The sequence below is a fragment of the Nicotiana tomentosiformis genome, chromosome 4 (assembly GCF_000390325.3).
Source record: "Nicotiana tomentosiformis chromosome 4, ASM39032v3, whole genome shotgun sequence".
In the NCBI taxonomy this organism is placed as follows: Eukaryota; Viridiplantae; Streptophyta; class Magnoliopsida; order Solanales; family Solanaceae; genus Nicotiana; species Nicotiana tomentosiformis.
Genome location: NC_090815.1, coordinates 127,370,027 through 127,392,944, shown reverse-complemented (window position 1 = coordinate 127,392,944; position 22,918 = coordinate 127,370,027). Strand labels below are relative to the sequence as shown.

Sequence of the window (22,918 nt, the reverse complement as noted above, 5' to 3'; positions counted from 1 at the left end):
AGTTTCTACTTCTTTGCTTGTTAAGAATGGATTCAAATGTGTATTTGTTTATGATAAAGTTGTTGTAAGCAAGAATGAAATGTATGTTGGAAAGGGCTACCTCACAGAGGGCCTCTTCAAACTAAATGTAATAGTTGTTGACAGTATGAATAAAATTTCAGCTTCTTCTTATTTATTGGAGTCAAATGATTTATGGCATATTCGTTTAGGACATGTCAATTACAAAACCTTGCGGAAGTTAATTAATTTAGAAGTATTGCCTAAATTCGAGTGTAATAAATTAAAATGTCAAATATGTGTTGAGTCTAAGTTTGTAAAACATCCTTATAAGTCTATTGAAAGGAATTCAAATCCTTTAGACTTAATTCATACTGACGTTTGTGATATGAAGTCGATACCATCACGAGGTGAAAAAAAGTATTTTATTACTTTTATTGACGATTGCACTCAATATTGTTATGTTTATTTGCTTAATAGTAAGGATGAAGCGATTGAAGTATTTAAGCAATACAAGAATAAAGTGGAGAATCAATTGAATAAAAAGATTAAAATGGTTAGAAGTGATAGGGGTGGAGAGTATGAATCTCTGTTTGCAGAAATATGTTCGGAATATGGAATTATCCATCAAACTACTGCACCTTACACACCTCAATCCAATAGAATTGTGGAAAGGAAAAATCGAACATTAAAAGAAATGATGAATTCTTTATTAATAAGTTCCGGATTACCGCAGAGTTTGTGGGGCGAAGCTATCCTTACAGCTAACCGAATACTCAACAGAGTACCCCACAGCAAAACGCAATCTATTCCATATGAAAAATGAAAAGGAAGAAAATCAAACTTGAAATATTTCAAAGTGTGGGTGTGTCTAGCAAAGGTACAAGTTCCTTTACCTAAAAGGGTTAAAATCGGACCAAAAATTATTGATTGCGTTTTTATTGTATATGCTGCAAACAGTAAAGCATGTCGGTTTTTGGTTCATAAATCCGATAATCCCGAAATTCACATTAATACGGTAATGGAATCAGATAATACTGAATTCTTTGAAAGCATCTATCCGTATAAAACTGAATGTGAGTCGTTAAGTGAAAGACCTAAACGACCTCGGGAAGAACCAAAGGAAAATACTCCAAGTATAGAAGATCCAAGGCATAGCAAACGTAAAAGAACATCTACTTCCTTTGGACCAGATTTTGTGACATTCTTGCTTGAAAATGAGCCTCAAACTTTTAAAGCAGTTATGTCATCTTCTGATTCAGCGTTTTGGAAAGAGGCAGTCAATAGTGAGATTCAATCAATTTTGGATAACCATACATGGGAACTGGTAGATCTTCCTCCGGGAAATAAGCCTTTAGGTTCGAAATGGATCTTTAAACGAAAAGTGAAAGCTGGTGGCACTATTGACAAATATAAGGCAAGACTTGCTGTCAAAGGTTATAGACAAAAGGAAGGCCTTGATTACTTTGACACTTATTCCCCAGTAACGAGGATAACATCTATTAGGGTGTTAGTGGCACTAGCGGCCGTGTATGGTCTTGAAATCCATCAAATGGATGTTAAAACAGCTTTCAAAAATGGAGAATTAGAGGAAGAGATTTACATGGAACAACCTGAGAGTTTTGTGGTAACTGGTAAAGAAAAGAAAGTGTGCAAACTTGTTAAGTCGCTTTATGGACTTAAACAATCACCCAAATAATGGCATGCCAAATTTGACCAAACAATGTTGGCAAGTGGGTTTAAAATCAACGAGTGCGAAAATGTGTTTACATTAAAAACACTTCAGGACATGAAGTCATTATTTTTTTATATGTTGATGACGTGTTGATAATGAGCAAAAACATGGCAGATATAAATGCTACTAAGCGCATGTTGGCTAGCAAAATTCGATATGAAAGACTTAGGAGTTGCTGATGTGATCTTAGGAATCAGAATTCACAAGACTCCACAAGGTCTAACATTATCACAGTCTCACTACATTGAAAAGGTACTTGACAAGTTCAAGTATTTGGATTTCAAAATTGCCAAGACTCCAATTGACGTGAGTTATGCACTTCAAAAGAATGAAGGTGAAAGTGACTCACAACTGGATTATGCAAGAGTATAAATATGTCATTGTTTTTACTATTTAATTGGTGTTTTGAGTTGGACAAATTGGGAAGAGTTGTGAAAACTTCATAGACTATATTTTGAGGATTTGAAGGTCGATTTGAGATCGGAATTGAGTAATTTTAGTGTGGTTGGACTTATTATTTTAACGAATCAATCGGTCATTTTGAGAATTAGCATTCTGTTATGTGGCTTAAGGTCTCAAGAAACTTCATATTATGTATTATGACTTGCGTGTGTGGTCAAATTCGGTTTTTGGATGACTCGGGATTGATTTGGAAGAACAATTCTTGTTTTAGAACCTTAAGCGGTAAGAGTTGACTGAAGTTTGACTTTTGTATAGAAGACTCCAGAATGGTGTTTTGATGATTCCAATAGCTTCGTATGGTGATTTTGAACTTGGGCATATGCCCGGATTTGCATTTGGATATTTCTAAAAAGTTTCGACGCTATTTGGCGAAAGATGGCAATTTGAAGGTTTGGAAAGTTCATAGGTTTGGAAAGTTAATATTGATGTTATCGGGTTTGGATTATTATTCTGAGAGTTGGATTAGGTTATGTCATTTTGAACTTGTATGCAAAATTTGGGTTCATTCCAGATTGGTTAGGCTTGAATCGGACGCTTGGTTTGAAATTTGATGTTTATGAACTTAATAGATTAATGTTGATCAATGATTTATGGTTTAGATTTGATGTATATCATAAATTGTACGCGACCAGATATAGCATGTGTTATTAGTAAACTGAGTCGGTTTACAAGTAATCCCAATCACATACATTGGATGGCAATGAAACGAGTTTTGGGGTATCTCAAACATACCCAAAATTACGCTTTGCATTATAACAAATATCCCTCTGTGATCGAGGGATATAGTGATACAAATTAGATCACTGGATCATCTGAAGTTAAATCCACGAGTGGATATGTTTTCACAATTGGGGGTGGAACAGTGTCTTGGAAATCATCCAAACAAACATGCATCGCCCGTTCTACAATGGAATCTGAATTCATAACTTTAGATAAGGCCGGTGAAGAAGCTGAATGGCTCTGAAATTTCTTGGAAGATATTCTATTTTGGCCCAAATCTTTGGCACCTATTTGTATACATTGTGATAGTCAAGCGGCAATAGGCAGGGCGGGGAAGGTTATGTATAACGGAAAATCTTGTCATATACGACGGAGACACAATACTATTAAACAACTACTCTCTAGTGGTGTTATCACAATTGACTACGTAAAGTCAAGAGATAACGTATCGGATCCACTTACAAAAGACCTATCTAGAGAGGCAGTTGAAAGATCATCGGGGGAATCAAAGGGAATGGGGTTAAGGTCTAGGACAAGTCATCATGGCGGTAACTCTACCTAGCAGACTGGAGATCCCACGAGCTAGGTTCAAAGAGATCAAACAAAGTTATGAATGACGGTTCAACATTGTCAAATAACTCAACCCATTCTCTCATGATGAAGACAATGTTCAGAAATCGAGGTAAAGCATTAAGGCTTTTTGATGAGTCAACAAAGCTTAAAGGTTTTTTAATGATTTGCTAAGTCTGGTAGGAAATGACCAGATAGTGTGTCTATAGGATTACACGTTTAGAAATCACCTATGTGAGTGTGAAGTGTAAGCCGCTTCAAGGGGAATGGAAGTAAAGGCCCATTCTCTAAGCACTTATGAAACCAGGCGGTGTTCATAGCTGAAACGAACACAACCGTGATAACCATAGATGGTTAAGGATTGATTGTGTGACTTATGTTGTCTAGGTATACAACAAAGCTCGAGGGTTCAAAGATATCAAATCTACCGATTGACCGAGTATATCCGATATAAGTTCACTACGAAAAGTTTAAAGGGAAACCTACTTATCCAGATGCAATTAATTCTTGCATGTAAAACACACACGCGTTCGTGTATTCCTTTATTTTTTAACCATTCCCCATTCATGTGGGGGATTGTTGGGATTTTAAGCTTGTGTAGCTTAAAGAGGGTGAATGTAAAATGGAGGAAAAAATGAAATATTTGAGTTTCCCTCCTTGGCAAAGGGACATTGTCCCATATTGGAGGAAGAAAAGGCCTTTGATGGGTATATATATAATTGCTCTTCTTCTAGCTCTTAAAGAGTTAAGAAGAAGGCAAGCCTCGCGCCGTTGTCCTCGTCGCTCGCTCGGCTTCGGCTTCGGTCAAAGATCGATTGAAAAATTCAATCCGGAATAACTCATGACCTGCGACCCGATCCGGTCAGGCCCGTTTTCTTTCCTGAATTATTTTAAATCTATTTTCCCGCAATATTTCAAACAACCTTATTCCAACAGCCATGACTGTTTCTGAAAGGTTGCAAACCTTTTCAGAAACAATGCCAGCAACTCTATAAATAGAGTTTGAATCTCAGAATCTTTCCTTACGAAATTTTCTAAGCTTCTTCTTCTTCTTCTTCTGCACAAAAAATCCAGTGTGTTTTACAGCCTTCGAGTGGCTCGCTATTCACCGGCGTTTGGTACCAACACTCCGGTGAGTTAAATCGTTCTATCCTGGGAGGATATATTCCAGTTCCTCGGGTACTTGAGGGGAATAATTTCCTTAAGGACACATTGTGTATTCAGTGGGCTCGATTTATTTCTATACTGTTTTTCCAGAATTTATTTCGTTAAACAAGTATTACTAACTTTCTGTTTTGTTTATATATTTCAAAAAATTTAATTGTTTATTACAGCAATACAGATTTATAACACATCCATCTGGATAAAATTGATAGCTTTATTTATTGGTCTAAGAAAATTTTATCCACTAATGAATTATTTATTAGCAGACACACGTACGAGCTGCTAACCTCAGTATAACAATTTTCTTTTAAACATAATTTTCTTAAGATCAGACGTCAAACAAAGTTTAATTTATTGAAATGTAGAGAGTATATGGCTAGGTATATACCTTCTTTCACATTATTAATTAAGAACATCACATATAGGTTGAAATATTGCATTTATACTAATGAGTTAGGTTTTCAGATGAAAACAAAAAAGATAAGTTTTTATGTTTATAATTTGACGTGTATTTTCGGAATCATTTTTAACTTTCCCTTTGCAAACACTATCATCTTTTTCCTTTGATCAAAGGTGCGGTTCGGTGCACAAAATATTTCGTATTCATGCAGGGTTCGGGAAATTGTCGTATCCCTAGGGTTGTGATGTAAAACACTTACCCTAATACAAGTATTCGTGGCTACTTCTACATACTTCTAGAACTCGTGACATATAAGTCATACGGATATAACTTTACTGTTAATCTGAGACTCCCTTTCACCTTCCTTTGATGCTAAGTTATAATGCCCTAGTTAGTTTTTGTCCCTTTCATGTTATCGTATGTATTTGTGGAAGAATTTCAACCAAGGACTTTGCACAATTTGGTACATGTGGTGCATCTAAGTTAAAAAGGAATATATTCCACTTAAATTTATTATATATAGATTCTTTCTTTTCATTTTCTTTGTCCTATTTCCTTTTCTCCCCTCATATTCAGCCTCGTTTTTTCTTTTTTCTTTTTCTCTTTTTTTGGTCATACCTTTTCCTTTTTCCGTTTTTTCAATAATGGGGATGGTAAAAATAAGAGTATCAAATGGGCAGGTTAAGTTGTATTTGGACCGGACAAAATGAATTGATTTAATAAATAAATAGATCAGTAATTCGTCGAAAGATTATTTGAGCCGAGACTAAACAGTGGGTCCATTTCTTTATTAGAAATCTAGTTCTTCCTCCAATACTCTTGATAATTTATGAATTTAGCACATAAACATATAAATACTGATTAATTAATGGGATCTTCACACAAATAGCCGATTATATTTATTATTTATTTTTTCTAGTCATGTACATAAATTATATATTTATTATAATACATAAATTATGCATACATTATACCTTCACTGTTTATTTTTAGTTTAAGCGATTGGGTAAGCAGTTATTTAGATTAATTCTTCTTAATTAATCTCTCATGATTTCGCCCTAGAATCTCCCCTACCTAATGGCCCTTCTAGTTAAGATTAGAATATATAATACTCGTCATCAAAGTCTTCCGATCTTGTCAATTTTCTTTCTTTTTTCTTGTTTTTATTCTTAATTATTTCAAAGACGTGTAACATCAAAGAATGAAAATGAACAAAAAACTAAAGCGTTACCATCTAACACACGCATTAAATTATACGTTCAAGACTTCAAGCTAATTAAAAAAAGCTAAATCTATTATTTAAAATTAAAAAGTACCAATACTCGGGCAGTCGGCAGGTGGAAACGAAAGTGGGGATGGTTTTTTCATTTCTAATTATGAACTTTTGTTGCAATTTAGGTAACAACATGGATTAATAATCTCATTTTATTATGGTCATGATGTTGACTAAGCTCCTAAACCTTGCCCTTTTTCCATTATATAAACTGCCTTTTTCAAAAATTGTCACTTAAGATAAGATACAGCATAATCTAATGGCTTCTAATAATTATTTATGAAATGAGTATTTTATTTTCAAGACTATAGGATATTGACTAGCCCCTGCTTATCTGAAACAACAAAAACAAAAGAGAGAGAAAATCTAAATTAAGGTTTGTATTAGATTTCTTTTATGAGACAAACATTAAACGACGATTATAGCCAGCTAGCAGCTGAGTGAAATGAAATAACAAACCAAAAGGGGATTATTTATGTTCATAGATAGTGACATTTGTTAAATTGTGTTCGTTGATTCATTTTCATAGTGTAGATTATTGTACTGATTAGTGCAAACTTTCTTTCTTGTGTTTTTCAAGTGTTGGCTGCTTTCTTTTTTAAATCTTCGTTTTCTAATTTTTTTTTTGGTTTTATTTCTTTTCTGTTATCTAAAGGAATTTCTTCAGGTCTTGACCACATCAATTGACGAAATTCTCAATAACAACTATTAACATATGTATTTTTTTCTCTCTAACATATTGATCAGTTTCAGGGGCGGAGGGAGAGGATTAACTATGAGTTCGAACAAATCCGGTAGCTTTGATTAAATCTAATATTTGTATTAGAAAAATTATAAAATTTATATAAATATTTAACTGTAAACCTAGTAACCAAGATGAGTTATGAGTTCGATGAAGAATTCAGAATCCATAAAATTCAAATCCTAATTCCATCTCTAATTAGTTTGATTTCACCGAATACGTTTTAGGTTATGTAAAGCATATAAATTTGAGTGAGGCGTAAAAAAATAAAGCTTTGGACCTTTTTTTTTTTTTTCGGTCTTAGAAACTTAATCATTTTTTTCCTGAATTGTTTTCGAGAGTAGAAGAGATTATCCCTTAAACTTCTCCTCAGTCTTCCCTGCCAAAAATGAAAAAAATAGAGAGATTTTTTGAATGAATTATTAGCAAAGAAAGCTGTTGAAACTCAATGGATAACCAAAAAAAATTATTGTAGCATATGACAGACAAACATCTTTATATTTAATTGGAACATAAGAATGATGAGTGTTAGCTAGCCACAATTATTTGACTGGAAAACAAAATTAGGAGCACGCACTTTAAGATTGCAACCAAAAATACCACCAGAAAAAAGAAGAAAAATAAAGAAGAGGAAAGAATTAGGAAAAATAGTGGATAAAGTCAACAACTTTGATTATCAAAATGATTATTAGATTAAAGTATGAGACATTATGGATTAGCGGCGAATAATTTGGACCCTTAGATTGAAACAATGTGTGAGGAAGTGTATGGACAAAAGTTGCTTTCTCATATCTCTGTGTCCACTAGGTTCACATAAATTGAAATTGATGGAATATTTAATAGTAAAAGAAACAAGAAGAAATTCGATAGGAAGTAGGTATATTATTAATAAAAAATATATATTAAAGCTAATTACAGTCTAATAGTTGTAATTTTATAACTTTAAATACAATTGAAATAGTTCAAATCTGACTTAAGAATTCCTCTCTTTTGCTTTTACTTCTGCCTAATCTCAAGTCCAACGAGTCTCACCCCTTGAAATTGACTTTATTAGGACTTATATAGCTGTCTTTTCTTCCTAAAAAGAAGAGGAAAATAAAATATGAGTCAAGATTGATGCCTTTTTTTTAAAATTTAATTAATGTTGCAAAGCTTCCAACAAGAGTGGATAAGAGGAAGCCGCTGTACTGTGGTTAGGCCCCAATACTTGCAATAATACAAATTAAATAAACTTCACCACAATCTCACAACCTCTAAGCCAAAATAAAGGAACTTATTTTTGTTGCCACTACCAAACTATAATTCTGTATTTACTTATTCTAATTGTTCAGTGCACCAAAAAAGAAGAATAATAAACCAAAACAGAAGTATGGTTTATTTTTTTCAGAAAAGGAGAAAGTACAAAGCACGAGTTTCTTCATCTTTATTTTCGTTTTATATCTCCTTTCCTTTTCAGAAAATAAATATAAAATACCGAATGAACGACACACAAAGAATTAAAAACATATTTAGGAATTATACATACGTTTGATAAATCTTCATGACATGAATCATTGACAGAGGCGGACCCGGGATTTGAGTATGACGGGGACACCATTATCATTAGAGTGAATTACCCAAAACTTTATTAGCCAGTAAAATAATACATATAAACTCTAGGATAGACCAGTAAATAAGTAGCATAATCCACTATATAATATAAACTTGCTAAGCAAAAAACTACTATAAAGTAAAAAGAGCTTACGCTTTGATTTCATCAAACTCACCGATTGACCCGCTAATACAAGCTCCAACTTTTGGGTTTAGTCTTTAGGGAATTGATATTTGGAGCTTTTGATTGGGGTATTGACTATTATTTATAACTATTAAAAATTTAAAATATAAATGAATTGAGAAAAGGTGAAATAAAAAATTATAAATTAGTGAACTGTTGACTAGTGACTAATAAATAGTACTATTGTACTAGTATATAATTCCAGTTATAAGAAGTAAAAGAAGCTTAAAAAAGAAAAGTAAAAGGCGGGTTTCGAACCCGCGTCGTATGACAAGAAGCAGAGCTTATGCTCAGAGGCGGACCATTGCTCCAGGCGTAATTTCGTTAATGAGGGGGCCAATAAAAATATTTAAGGGGTCCCCAAAGTATATACAGCTATACATATAATATATATACAGAATTTTTGCCGAAGTTAACGGGTTTACGTGACCCCTCAAGGACTGGTGTAGGTCCGCCTCTGACCATTGATCGTGACCATTATATGTATATTACTATATGTATACCTCCTAGATTTTCAGCTTAATTATACATTTGTGTTTAGCCGAAAAATGGATAGAGTTGAATTCATACGTAATTCTAAAGATACGCGGTACAACGTGGCACAAATCGGAAAGCAAGTAGAAATATATCGAATATTTACTTGTAAAGAATGAAATACGAACCAATATTGAATTAGAAAGCGATTTTATGAACTAGCAAGATGAATCAATGTATAAAGCTCACAAGAGGATAATCTTTACTGTATTTCTTTATCAATAGTAATATCTGAATATAAGAGTGTATGTATAACTATCCCTCTTATAGTGGAGTGATCCTACTTTAGATATAATTAAAAATACATAGTGGGGATCCCATGATAGATTAGTTTTTTCCTAATTTCCGCCGAGATTCACTCCCTTAGTGCGGCTGTAATGGCTCTTGGCTCGATCTTGATCGGACTTGGTATTGGTCGATTTCCAGGTTTAGAGCTCGATATTGGCTCGGGGCCCGGTATTGACTTTGGCTCGGTATTGGTTGGTCTCTGACTTTTAAGCTCGATAACACCGCCTCACATCAAAGTTTGATTTGAAATCGAGCTCGGTATTGACTTCGAGTTCGGTACTTAATTGGTCCCCGAAACTTGAGCTTGGTAACCTGGTTTCAGATCTCATATCCGATATTATAAAGATGACATTCGATTCATTATGTTCCAATCTTGACTAATCATACGAAGGTCGAAATCGGTTTTGACCGTATACAGATAGTCCCCTCGTTTCTCGGTAAGAATGTGGCGAGAAACGACATGATTTTCAAGTGGTATGACTCGATATACACTGAAGACATAAACAATCCCGCTAAGAAGGTCTGACGACACTGTGTTCATGATCCAAGATAAGACAATCGCATTGCAAGTTTCCCAATCTTCATGCAATTCTGCCTTAAATTGATCCTTCGTGCAAGTGCCGGTCACAAACCCTAATTTTCTCTTAGCTTGAAGGGCAATTCGCATCGTTCTGCGCCAAAGACCGTAATTTTCAGATTCTTTGAGCTTCACCGGAATCAAAATCGAGCCAGGAGTGTCTGAAAGATGTATGAAGAGTGGATGAGTGTGATCAATTTTTTCTTCTTTCTCTTCTCCCATTGTTGAACGGCAAAAAAAAAAAGAGAATCAGCCTTAAAAGAGGAGAGAATAAATCTGAGATATGTGGAATTACACAGCGAGCGTATCATCCAGTCGTTACAGCTCTGATACCATGTTATTTTCCTGAATCTGAGCTTGATGTCCAGACTTTGAGCTCAGCTATGGAGGAAGCTTTGTGAAGAATGAATAAGGAGAAAGTCGGTTGTATATTTTCTATATTGAAAAAATGTGTACACTTGTCCTATATATACAACAATTCCCCTCTTAATTAAGCCATCTGGCATAACTAACTAACAACTCCACTAACTCCACCTAACTGTGGTTACTTCACTAACCCACCTATGGTTACATTCAAGCTAACTAACATACGGACTCCAATAGATCTTCAGCAAATTAATGACGTAAATTTAATTTAATTTTCAACAATTTAGAGTGGATCTTACATTTAAAGTCATGTTCATTAATTTTCTTTTTCATTACTTTCCCCCCTGCCAAAACAAAGGGTTAATACATCTATTTTTTTGTGAATCTGGATATAGAATTCTTCTTACTGTTTTGAAATATGTTTTGCATCTCTGGGAACTAAATAAGATGTATTCGTAACTAATGATTTTCTAAAGTTAAAAGTATTTAGAAATTAATTGAAAAAATGTAGTTATAGAAAGAACTCCGACTCCCTAAATTGTGATAGTGCTATTTTCTTTTTTAAGATAGATGAAATTAAGGTAAAACTTTCCGGTATTCGATATTTATATCAAATCATACTAATTTATTATAATTAAATTATAAATTAACATAATAATATATATCAATTAACTACAATTTAGTAATAAAAATAATATGTGAAAACATGTATCATATATTCACTAAATTAGGGTAAAAAGAAGTAAATAACGGTGCCAATATACCACGAAGTACTATTGTTACTTTGTTAGTTCTATTTTAAGGAAAGGTTTTTGTAAGATCAAATAATTTAGTTAAAAGTTGCAGTATCCTTAAGAGATTGATAGGGTGAAGACACGTTAGACTGCTTGAGCTAAAATGTCAAAAAAGAGGATGAATTTTCCACAAAATGCCCACTAATAATGCTTCCCCCTATAGATAGGTAATTATGATGGCCGTGAGTTTATTTATAGCAGAGATAATGTCACTAATTGTTCAAATTATTAGTAACTAATTATTAGCCTAAAGTAGAGAAAAAGATGACTTTTCCAATAGAAAATTACCTGCTTTTTGAAGGTAATTATTACTTCTTACTTTGGAGGTTAGAGTAATGCTTTGGTGGGTTGTTGAAAGCCACTGATTTCGGATATTGTGATTGTTTTTCAGTCATTTTGCATTCAATTAAAACCCTAACTTGATATATTCATCAATACAAAATATTGCTATGATAGCGTAATAAGTGAAGAAATATCTATGGATTTCTATCTCCTTTTTCCTTGGAATAACAAACTTTCTATCAGACAAGATTCATATGCATATTTGATTGACGAAACGACTTAGCAAAAAGAAGATATTTAATGTATATATCATTTTAGCCACGGAGGTGTTTCAATATTTTTTTTTTTTTAAGAAGAGCCTTGGACCATCAATAAAGTTGCTTCCGTCTTATTTATACGTCACGAGTTCGAGCTTTAAGAAATGTTGTCTACATCACACCCCTAAGGGTCCGGTCATTCCCTGGACCCTGCATAAATGCGGAATACTTTGTTCACCGGATTGCGGTAGGTGTTTCAATTTTTTAGATTGTTAAGCATCTTAATTCATAGAAGAAATGTTATATCTAATGATAAATGTTTAGACGTGTGATCTGTGAAATAAGTTGCATTATTCCAATAGATAGTTGATATTGAAAATATAAACTTGAATGTGATATGGTTACATTAATATATTCAAACATCAAGGGGTCATAAATTTAGTTTCTTTAATAAACTTAAAGCCATTATTTATGGGGATAATAAAAAAATAGTATAGTATCATGGTACATGACAATTCATATGTTCTAAACCAGCAGGACCCTAAAAAATACTTGACAATTTTTCAATTTTTTCTAGCTATAATACATCACCAAATAACTTAATTAAAATTCTTTGAATCTAGTCTCATACCTACAGATTCAAGACACACATAATGCACCGGCGAAGGAAATAGAAGAACAATTTCCTTAACTTAGCACAATGTATACCAAAATAATTAATCAGAAAATATAAACATAGTTTACTACAGGGGTGTTCGTCGGTCGGTACGGTACGGTATTTAGACATTTCTGTTCGGTATATTCGGTATTCGATTTCGTAAAATGTTATACCAATACCGTACCAAATTAAATTCGGCATGGTTCGATTTTTCTCCTTTCGGTTTCGATTTATTCGGTTCGGTAAGTTCGGTTTATGCGGTTTGAATACTAACTAGTGCATAGAGTCATAGACGGTAATATTCTTAATTAAATACTCAAAAGTACAAAACTAAAAACGTTTGTTGACAAAAATTTTGTCAAAAACCAACATATACCAACATAGAGAGAGAAAACTTAGAGAACTGTCTTGTTACTTGCTTAAAGTTAATTGATGGACTTAGAGAATAAAGGAATGTAAAATTTTAGATTTCTTATACTTATGTTATAATTAATAAAATGTGTATTGTGTAATATAATATATAATTCGGTACAGTATCGGTATTTTATTTTAAAATATCAAATTCCATACCTAATACAAATTTCTTTTTAAAACATAAACCAAATATCATATCGAATACCAAAATTTTCGATTTCGGTACGATAATTCGATATTTACCAAATTATGCAAAGCCCTAATTTACTACTAATATGCAACGACTAGGCATTCTCTAGGCAAGCAGGAAGAAAATGAAAAGAAAAAGGAAAAGACACTAGTTACACTATAAATATGTTGTTTGTACCTTAAGTCAAAGTTTCTACTTTCAGTGATCACTCGAACAAAAGTATTTTCCACTAGGAAAATAAAAGGACAGATTGGTTCAAATCTTTCCTTTCTTCTCTCCAAGACATTCTCCTCCTTCCAATTGAGGAAAAAATAAACTAAAATAAAACTAGCACACACCCTTTTCAAGACCTCAAGAATAAATTCGAAGAAATTCCGACCCTCGGGCCGAAATGATTTGTGAGTTCCGAACAACTAAGTAATTACAATCTAAGAAGTAATAAGTACTTGGCCATGTTTTCTTAATGCTTTTCGGGATTGAAGTTTTCACCAAAAATCTATGTAAAAAAGAACGTTATAGCGAGATCACGTAGCTCCAACACAATCCACCCCTACTTGTCGTCAAAAATTAAATCGCAAGCTTCCAATAAAAAAACAAACGGTTCTAGTAAAATTTGTAATATGAATATCGTTATATTCAGGCTTCGCTAACCTATCGCATGATAAAAAGAAAGAAAGTACAAAAAAATAGTTAACAAAAAGCATTAATGAAATAAATTAAAAGAGAATGATTTATCTAGCACTCATTGCTGTTGAGTTGTCTTAGTTGTGCTACTAATATTACAATGAGAAACTATAAATCTTGTAATCATAAATGCTCTTACAACAATTTAAGCTTAATAACAAAAGGTTACTATTATTCATAAGAACAATTGCATATAAAATGAACATCATATACCGTACTACATTTAAGTAAACTTGGCTTCCTAATTCCAAATAAAACAGGGAATAGGCAGAGTAGCACTGTACATTAATACATCTCAGTAATAGGTACGCCGTAATTAACAGTAAAACCCATTCACCTTTGCGATATGGTAAAATTAAGTAGTAGTAATCCAGTAACTATTACTCCTTAAACTCCGATTTCTTACGATTCAGTTAAATGCAAGACAATTCAAAAGGCCTTGATACCGATTCGTTCATACTTTTCTGGCTCTGCTTCAGCTAACCTCTGTTTTTCAAAGAAGGTTTGATTCTTCTTAATAAAAGCTTCAATTGTAAGCCGAAATTCTTCGTTACTCAGTGTGTCGACGGCTTCCACTGGTACCGTTGATTTCCTATCGCCGGTACGGACGACTAACCGCCGCATATCTGTTTCCGAACGCCGGAGCTCTCGCTGTGAACTCGCCGTCGCTATTTCTCGCTTCAATTTCTCCGATTGACTCCTTTTAAACTTCTGTATCTGCTTTGTTGCTGAGTCAATTGCTGTAGCCACGTCGTTACATTGCATCACTGGAACCTTCTCGGAGGACACGATCTGTTCATCTTCCGTCGTTGCAACACTAGGCTCCGCCGTCACCGGCCGCGAATCAGAGGATAAAATCGGCACATCGCCGCCGTATGTAGCAGTGACGATCGGGTGTTGAACTTCGTTATGGACAATTTCTTCGCTGTTGATATCATCCGTAACAGACTCGTTGCTTCCGGCGTCAGTTTGACGGCAGAGCACGACGATTGCAACGATAATACCGTTGCCGATGAGAAAAACGACGTGAGGCTTAAACAGATAAGCCGAGACTTGTACCAAAAACTCGCCGGAGAGTTTAACGGCCGCCGGAACACGAGTCCAGGACCATGAAATCAACATAACCGCCACAACCACTTCGAAAATTTGCAGCATCTTCATCATATCCTGAAACCGATTGTACCTAGCAATTGCTTTCGCTTTCTCAAATTTCACGTTATCAAACATTAATTCGTTGTCCATTTTAATACTCCGGAACTCTTTTAACTAAAACCGTTTTTAAAATTCACGTGAAATGCAAGAGAAAAACGAACAGTCTGAATAATTTTTCTGGGAAAACGAAAAATCCACTAGGCTTCCAGTGAACAGTTACAGAATTGGGAGGGAAAATGGAAAATAATAAGGAAGGGAATTTGAAAAGAAAATGTAAATGGAAGAAGATTGTATACGTATGCAAAAATATGCATAAGGAAGTAGATTCAGAATTCATGTACATAGAAACACGTACTGATACACTACTGGGAACACACACTCCGCCGGAGATAATAATTGACAGTTTCTTTAGAATTTCTGAATTGAAGTTTGAATTGGTATAGTGAAATGAGGACTCAATGAATGGAATGGATGTACGAAAGGAGCCTCATTTTATAGGCGTAGCCCCCGGTAGGGTCGACCTTTTTTTTTTTTTTTTTTTGCTTTTTTGTTTTTGTTTTTTTGAAGTGAGTGTTGAAAATTTGTTATTGCAATAATGAGTAAATTATTTAAATTTTGTAAATATGGATAAAGGTGGTAGGAATTGTAATAGTGTTGTTGGGAGATTAAGACGAAAAAAAGGATTAATTTTGAGGTGCATGGTCCCCCAAAAGGTTCTATTTTTTGCTTAGTTTCTCCTTCCCATTGCTTCGTGCTGCTTTCCGTTTAAGTTAAGATTCCATTTATTCATGAGGAAAAAAAAGATTGAACCCAAAAATATTCAAATATCCAAAAAATTATTTTCTAGCGAGGCACATATACTAGTTAGAACAATTATAATTTTTTTGGTTAATTAGCAAAGGTGCAGAATATTATCATTCCAACTTATTAGTAAAGCAACTGATGCTTTATGTTGATTACTAGGAATTCATTTTGCTTAATTACAATTACTGATAAATCTCACACATGTATTATTACATGTAAAATAACATGTCGTATGTGATAATGTTAGTTGTATAGTAGTAAATTTGGCTTTTTCAAAAGGGGCGGCTCTATACGTATCTTTATTGTAGAAATTGTTGCCTTATGATCCACTTTCCTTCTTTTCGAATTGGAATTATAAGGAACCTTGGATAGCAAAATCATGTTAATATTTTTGCAAGGAAATTTTCATACTAGAAGGGTGAGACTAAGAACTTGTGATTCTGATTTTACGTCTATACTCTCAGGTGCAAAATACTTTTCCTACTTTTGTTCGGTTGCCCAAAAATATTTTTCAATCTTTTAAATACAAAGCTTAAATATGAGTTTAAGTTCTACTGAATATTATTATTATTATTATTATTATTATTATTATTATTATTATTATTATTAATTAACAATAAAATTGGCGGTCCCATATGTTTTCCAATAAACATTAAATAATTCATATTTACTACTCTTCTTTTATTTAAATAGTGAAATTGGAACAGAAAGACTACTTCTCATAAAATATGAAAAGAATAATGTACTACTAATTAATGTGGAAGAAAACATTGGGATCTTTTGGTTTAGGAATAAATGGTTTTTTCAGATCATCCCGTTCTATATTTTTCCTTCTCCGATGTGCCTTCTTTTTCAATCGTATAAGAAGTTCATACATCAAGCATATATAGTATACCCTTTTCACAGCAAAAAAACAAAATGAAAAAAACAAAACAAAAGAGAGACTCAATTGAGTTAGAATAGTCGGCATATGCTATTCAAATTCGTGACATTGTAATTTGAACAAGGTATATTGACCAAGTCAAAAGTAAATATATAGTACGAACATTTCGAAATCTATTATTGAATCTTTTAGTGATCATAAACTGAAATGGTGAGTTAAATTGCCAATTGGTAATAATGATTAAGGATAAGAATTTTTTTCAATTCTAATCTAAATTCAAGGTTAAATTCTTTTCAATTCTAGTCTAAATTTATATAAACCTTGAAGTGATAGCAAAGTTATGTCTTGTGTGACCTATATATCACATATTTTAACAGTGCTAGTAATCATTGATACTTAAATTAGGATAGACTATTTATATTATGCTTCTAGAGTACTGGGAATGTGAAATTATTTATACACTGAGCCGTTCTTTTCCCCTAATCTATTAATATAAGGAGTGCTAAAAATTGCATGGTAAAACGAAACTTGGAAATGTGACGATCTAAAAGTACGAAGTATTAATTGAGATTTGATGTGTGAGAAGAAACTTTAACGTGAACGTGGTGCATGGGTAACTCATGATTTTTTGTTGAAAAGAAGAAGAAAAAATCTTCATTTTTGAAACAAAAAGGACAGAGACAAGACTGCAAACTCGTGTGGCTTTCTTTCTGCCTAAATTTCATAACTACTCTAATCACGTGCGCTTCACGCTCAAGATTCTGTACTCTTTTATGTGTAATTTCTGCAACCATTATAGATTTTTGCTATCGCGTGACTGCCCCGATTTCACCGTACAAAAACTACCTGACACCACCACTATTCAGTTCTTCCATGTGCTTTGACTGAGTTAAATATTTAATGTCAAACTCAGTAATTAAAACTAGTCATAAATTCGATGAAAAATTTTAGAAAGCATAAATTTCAAATTGCAACTCGGCCTCTTCATTAAATAGGATACGACATACAATAGTTAAATCTCAGTTGTGAAAAAAGCCAACAACAATACAACAAAATCATAGATGGAATAAAGATTTTAAATTAATGAACACGAATATCTGCATTCACTGCTAGTCTATGATGATAAACCTATCACAAAATAATGTCCTTCCCGCGATCAAACGAAAATTTGAGACTCATTTCTCACCTCTAAGTCCACCTGTAAGTATAAAAAAGTATAATCTTAGTCGTAAAAATCAACTATTGGTTAATTCTTGTGTAAGCTTATGCTATTTTTGAATTACGCATCTCCCACCCACCCCACCCCAGCCACACTTTTTTTTTTAAAGAAAAATTATGTGTTGTAATATAACAGTTTGACAATAAGAATAGTAAACTTGAACCACTTCCTTTTTTGATCTTATTTAAGTGTAGTACTTTTATAATAAATAACATACACATTTCAAAGTAACGTTTTCTTTTATTACCTGAAACTATTGAGCTATACCGTGACACAAGGCTAATTTTGTATAGAAAAGCAGTTGAATGAACGCAAGGGAAGAGTAGTAGTTGTAGTAATAATAATAGTCCCACTATATCCAACTTTAGGAAAAGCAGAAAGGGGTGGGGTTGCACACGATTCTTGTTGCCTTTCCAATTGAATTTTCAAAGAATAGTTTGTCACCATCTAGTTTTTGCTTTTCCTCATTATCTTTTGTCTTTCTAGTGAGACTATTCATATTTCTACACAACTTTCTTGTTCTTGGTCTAAAAATATTGAAAAAGGGATCTATATATGTTTCTGCCATGGATAAGAGTAAAGTTCTCATGGATATTGTGGAGCTCTAACATATATAAGAAAGTGTTAGTTATTACTCATATCATATGTAAAACTGCTGGAAAGTACGTAACCCAGAATTAATGAGATTCTTCTTTTAGGTACCAAAATAATAACTCGGCCAAGCTTAATGTGATTCGTACAACTTTTTGCCTTTTATCTTGTACATTTACCACCGTGCTTTTTCTCTATTTGCTTTAGATTTTATAATGATCAAGAGCAAAATGTGATTGCAGTTAGATGTTCTACCTCTTACGAGTAGATTTTCATATTATTTATCTAATCTACTTTACAAATTGGTGAAGAGTTTGAAGGGACAGTACTTGGCGGATTAAGATTTAAGGGATTGCAAAATTGTAGAGATATTCACTGTCTTCAGCTAGAATTATATTATTATTGAATGTTCTTATGAGATATTTATTGACGATAAGTTCACCTGCATTAGTACAATCTAATAGTAGGTGCAAAAAATTTAAAACCCTAAATTAAGAAATTCTTATTTAATTAAGAGTCTTGGCATAACTGGTAAAGTTGTTGTCAGGTGACCAGGAGGTCACGGGTTCAAGCCTTGGAAACAGTCTCTTGCAGAAAATGTAGGGTAGGACTGCGTATAATAAACTCTTGTGATCTGGTCTTTTTCCGGATCTCGCGTATAGCGGGAGTTTAAATGCATCAGACTTCTGCCTTTTTTTATTTAATACTTCTATGCATGTGTTAATAACTTACATGAAACATAGTATATAACTATCTGACACTAACATAGAGAAGAAACAAACGACTTGAAGCAATTTCAAGAAAAATTAGAAACAAATAGTACTAGTAAGTATAGGTCTAGGCGGTTTGGAAAGTAGCCTATGGAACTTGTAAGATGGATCTCTTGGGATTGCTATCCTCTTTCAAAAATATTGAAAATAATGTAAGTGTATTTGCTAAGACTGAAGTTATTTTTTAATAAAAAGTAATTTTTGGTAATTATTTTTAATTGAATCTATTGCCCAAAAAATGACTTATGTCCACTAGTGAGAGAAGTCACTTAATATTTTGTTTTGATGAAAAATATTTTTCGAAAAATATTTATACAGTAACCAAACACCGGAAATCAACTTCTTTCATATAAAATATTTCTTAAAATATGACTTATTCATCCAACACATAACGAAAAGAATACTTGAAAAGCAAAAGGTTGGGATCATAATTACCCTGAATTTAAGCTAACCGTATCTCATAATGCTAGGAAATGAGCAGCACTTTGAGCACTTTGGTCAAGCCTTTCGGCTGCAATGATAAGAGACTGATTGCGAATTAGGTAAAGTTGTAAAAAAATGTCTACACAGTTTAATCTAGTTAGAAGAAATAAAATACTATTTCCGTTATAATTTATGTGGATCTATTTTATTTTTAGTCCGTACAAAAAAGATTGATCATTTTCCTTATTTGGAAAAAATTTATCTTTATGCAATGATTTATAATCATACAAAATATATGTGTCTCATTTTACACCACAAATTTAAAAATGTTCTCTATTTACTTAAATTTCGTGCCAAGTCAGATTCAAATAAATAATAGTTGTTTTCCTCGAAAGCATTACCTTCACTAATTATTGAAAAGACAAGGGTCCTACGAGATTAAAAAGTTGATAACATATCTCTAGGGATTAATTTTGGCCAAAATTTAACTGATTGCTATTATTAACCCTTTTTTGTGTTTTTATTAATCAATCATGCTTCTTGTAATCATTTCGTTTCCCACTTCAATTTTTCCTTTATTTTTTTTTCTTCTCCTTGACAACTCCAGCGGATTCAATCCCACTCCTTAATCTATGCTTAAATCTTTTATATTTTGGTTGCCCGTTAACCCAATCTTTTTGCAACATTGAAAGGATAATAATTTTAAAATGACCATTTGCTCCTGGTTTTCCAAATCCATAGATCTCATAAAGCTGTCCTTGGCAAGGATATTTTCAAGGAAAATAATCTTTTATGAAGAAAAAATAAGAAAAATCCAGGTACAAAGTATTTTGCATTCACGCAGGGTTCGGGAAAAGACCGTCCCCGTAAGATGTAACGTAAATAGTCTACTCTAATGCAAGCATTAGTGGCCGTTTCCATGGCTCGAACCTTTGACCTATAATTTTTTAATTGTAAACTCTAAGCTTTCCTTCTTTTTTTTTTTGTATTTCATAAATGACCATGCATGCGGCCGTGGAGTTAAACAATACTGTTTGAAGTATGGCCACTTTCATAACTTGCACTAGCTAAAAAATAGGACTTTGGCATCACAAGTTAAATGGTTCATCACTGATAAGAAACTCTTATCTCTAATTGGTTTCAAATTACCTAATCTTTGATTTATCCATGGGATGATGACCGCAAAAAAGCACTTAAAGTGTATTAAGAAGTAAGTTTGTGGGTCAATGACAAGTATATGTTAAAGCTAGGGAATTGAATAGACAATAAAAATGTTTAACCATGAGAGTCGGAATCATGATTTGAAGTTTATGAGTTTGGGGTTGTAATCTTTTTAAGTTACTGGGTTCTAAATTAATAATTTATACATATTCTATTAAATTTTTTAAACAAATATATGGATTGGACCAAAGCGTCTGGGTTCGACCGAACCCGTACTCAATGGGCTAGCTCATTAGTGAGTAGCTGAAGCAATAAGCGATGAAGACATGAAGTAATGTGGTAATTGGTTTACTAACACTTAATCGTGAAATGGAAATACAATTATTGATGTAAACTATGGGAGAAGTGAATTCAAGATTTAAATTTAGTGGGATTCACTCTTTAGGGTTTTACTATGAAATCTTAGTAATTTTCTTACACATATTTTTATTTTACTTGTAGAAAATATCGAGTTTAGCTAAATCCGGTAATTATATACCCCATCTACCTATGTATTGATGAGTTTGTGATAGGATAATTAAACTCTATGATTCTGAATTAAAGGTTTCGAATTTGAACTTCAAAAAAAAAAAAAAAAAATCGGGAACCAAAAACCTCAGTAGATCTACTAGACTCATTGAACCTATCTGACGCAAATCTGAATGTAAATTTTAGAAAAGAGAAAAAAGAGGATACAAATAGTGCATTTAGTTAATCCATGTAGTGCATCACAAATATGACTAATTTTTAAATTTCGATGGATTTTGTTATGCGGCAATGAGGCATTTGGGGAAATAATTATTTTGCTTTACCGTTGTTTATTTACATACTTAACAAATAGCAGGAAGTTGGCAATTTACACTACGGAGAAAAAGAAAACAATATCATCAATAACTCTGCAACAAATTTACAGTACGAGCCGATTTGTTTATATTAGGAGTAATGTCTATTACCTATTATTCAATCAAGACTTCCATAAAATAGCAGTCCATTTCTACTTTTAAAAAAAAAATCAGAACTTCCAAATAATCTTTTCTGATGAGTAGAATTGAACAATTTTAGGCGAAGAAATGTTTATCTGAACCATTAACCAAGAATTATTTCATTTAAATCAATTAATCTGTTAATTAATCATCATTTATGTATAAGTATTGTTTTGAATTCTTGCAGGCTAAGGAACGGTAGTATGTTAGAAGATTTTCCTTTCCGTTTGAGAAAAAGTTATTCCAATATTCGGCGTGTGCTTCTTGATAAATGATGGTGAAAAGACTTGTTGATATTCCAAACGAATAATGCAGGTAAAGATTTTCTTTAGCAAGTGCCACGTTATTAATCATTGGACTTCTCTGACAATACGTTTTGTTCACTGATTTGATATTTTTGATTCCCCCAAATTTTATTAGTAGTCCCATCCTATTTGACCTTTACAAAGCAATGACAAAAATTTGAAGCAATGGATGATGAGAGTCCAAAGAGGACCCCTACCTCGCCGACTCAAATAATTCCAACCAAAAGAGAAATTGGAAAAGTAACCAATTGAATATGATATTGAAGACTTATAATCTACCCGTACAAGGTAGGAGTAAAAAAAATGGCTATGAATTATCTTTCGCAGACTCATTCGTGAAATTACACTAAATTTGTTATTGTTGTTATAATTGTAACGAACACTTATAGAGTAGTGATAATTATAGTTGTTTTCTACGGATTAGGAGTGAGTTCGATTCGTACTGTATTTCTTTTAGGTGTGGCAGAATAGATGTGAGTTTGATTCTTACTGTATTCGTGCTATGTGTGCGGATAAAGTCTGGTATCTTAAAACATTGGAAAGATACATACTAGGTGTAGGCAATGACTTTTATGGAGAAAATACACATTTTGATTACACTATGTTAAGAAATATTTGTTGGCTGACTTAGCCAAACACTCCCCTTTTCTTACTTTCTCCTCTCATTTAATAGACTCAAGGATATTTTTTATTAAAAAAAAAAGACA

The 22,918-nt window shown here is 33.0% G+C and overlaps 1 protein-coding gene across 1 annotated transcript; it reads right to left on the bottom strand.

Annotated features, from left to right (window-relative positions):
• Positions 1 to 14,025: 14,025 nt before the first annotated feature.
• On the bottom strand, positions 14,026 to 15,512 carry LOC104098861 (uncharacterized). Its single transcript, XM_009605694.4, has one exon. The coding sequence runs from the start codon at positions 15,121 to 15,123 to the stop codon at positions 14,311 to 14,313; it is 813 nt and encodes a 270-aa protein (XP_009603989.1). The 5' UTR covers positions 15,124 to 15,512; the 3' UTR covers positions 14,026 to 14,310.
• Between the last annotated feature and the right edge of the window lie 7,406 nt (positions 15,513 to 22,918).

What these genes read in the sequence shown, in the direction of transcription:
- LOC104098861 (XM_009605694.4), bottom strand. Translation starts at nt 15,123, where the DNA reads ATGGACAACGAATTAATGTTTGATAACGTGAAATTTGAGAAAGCGAAA.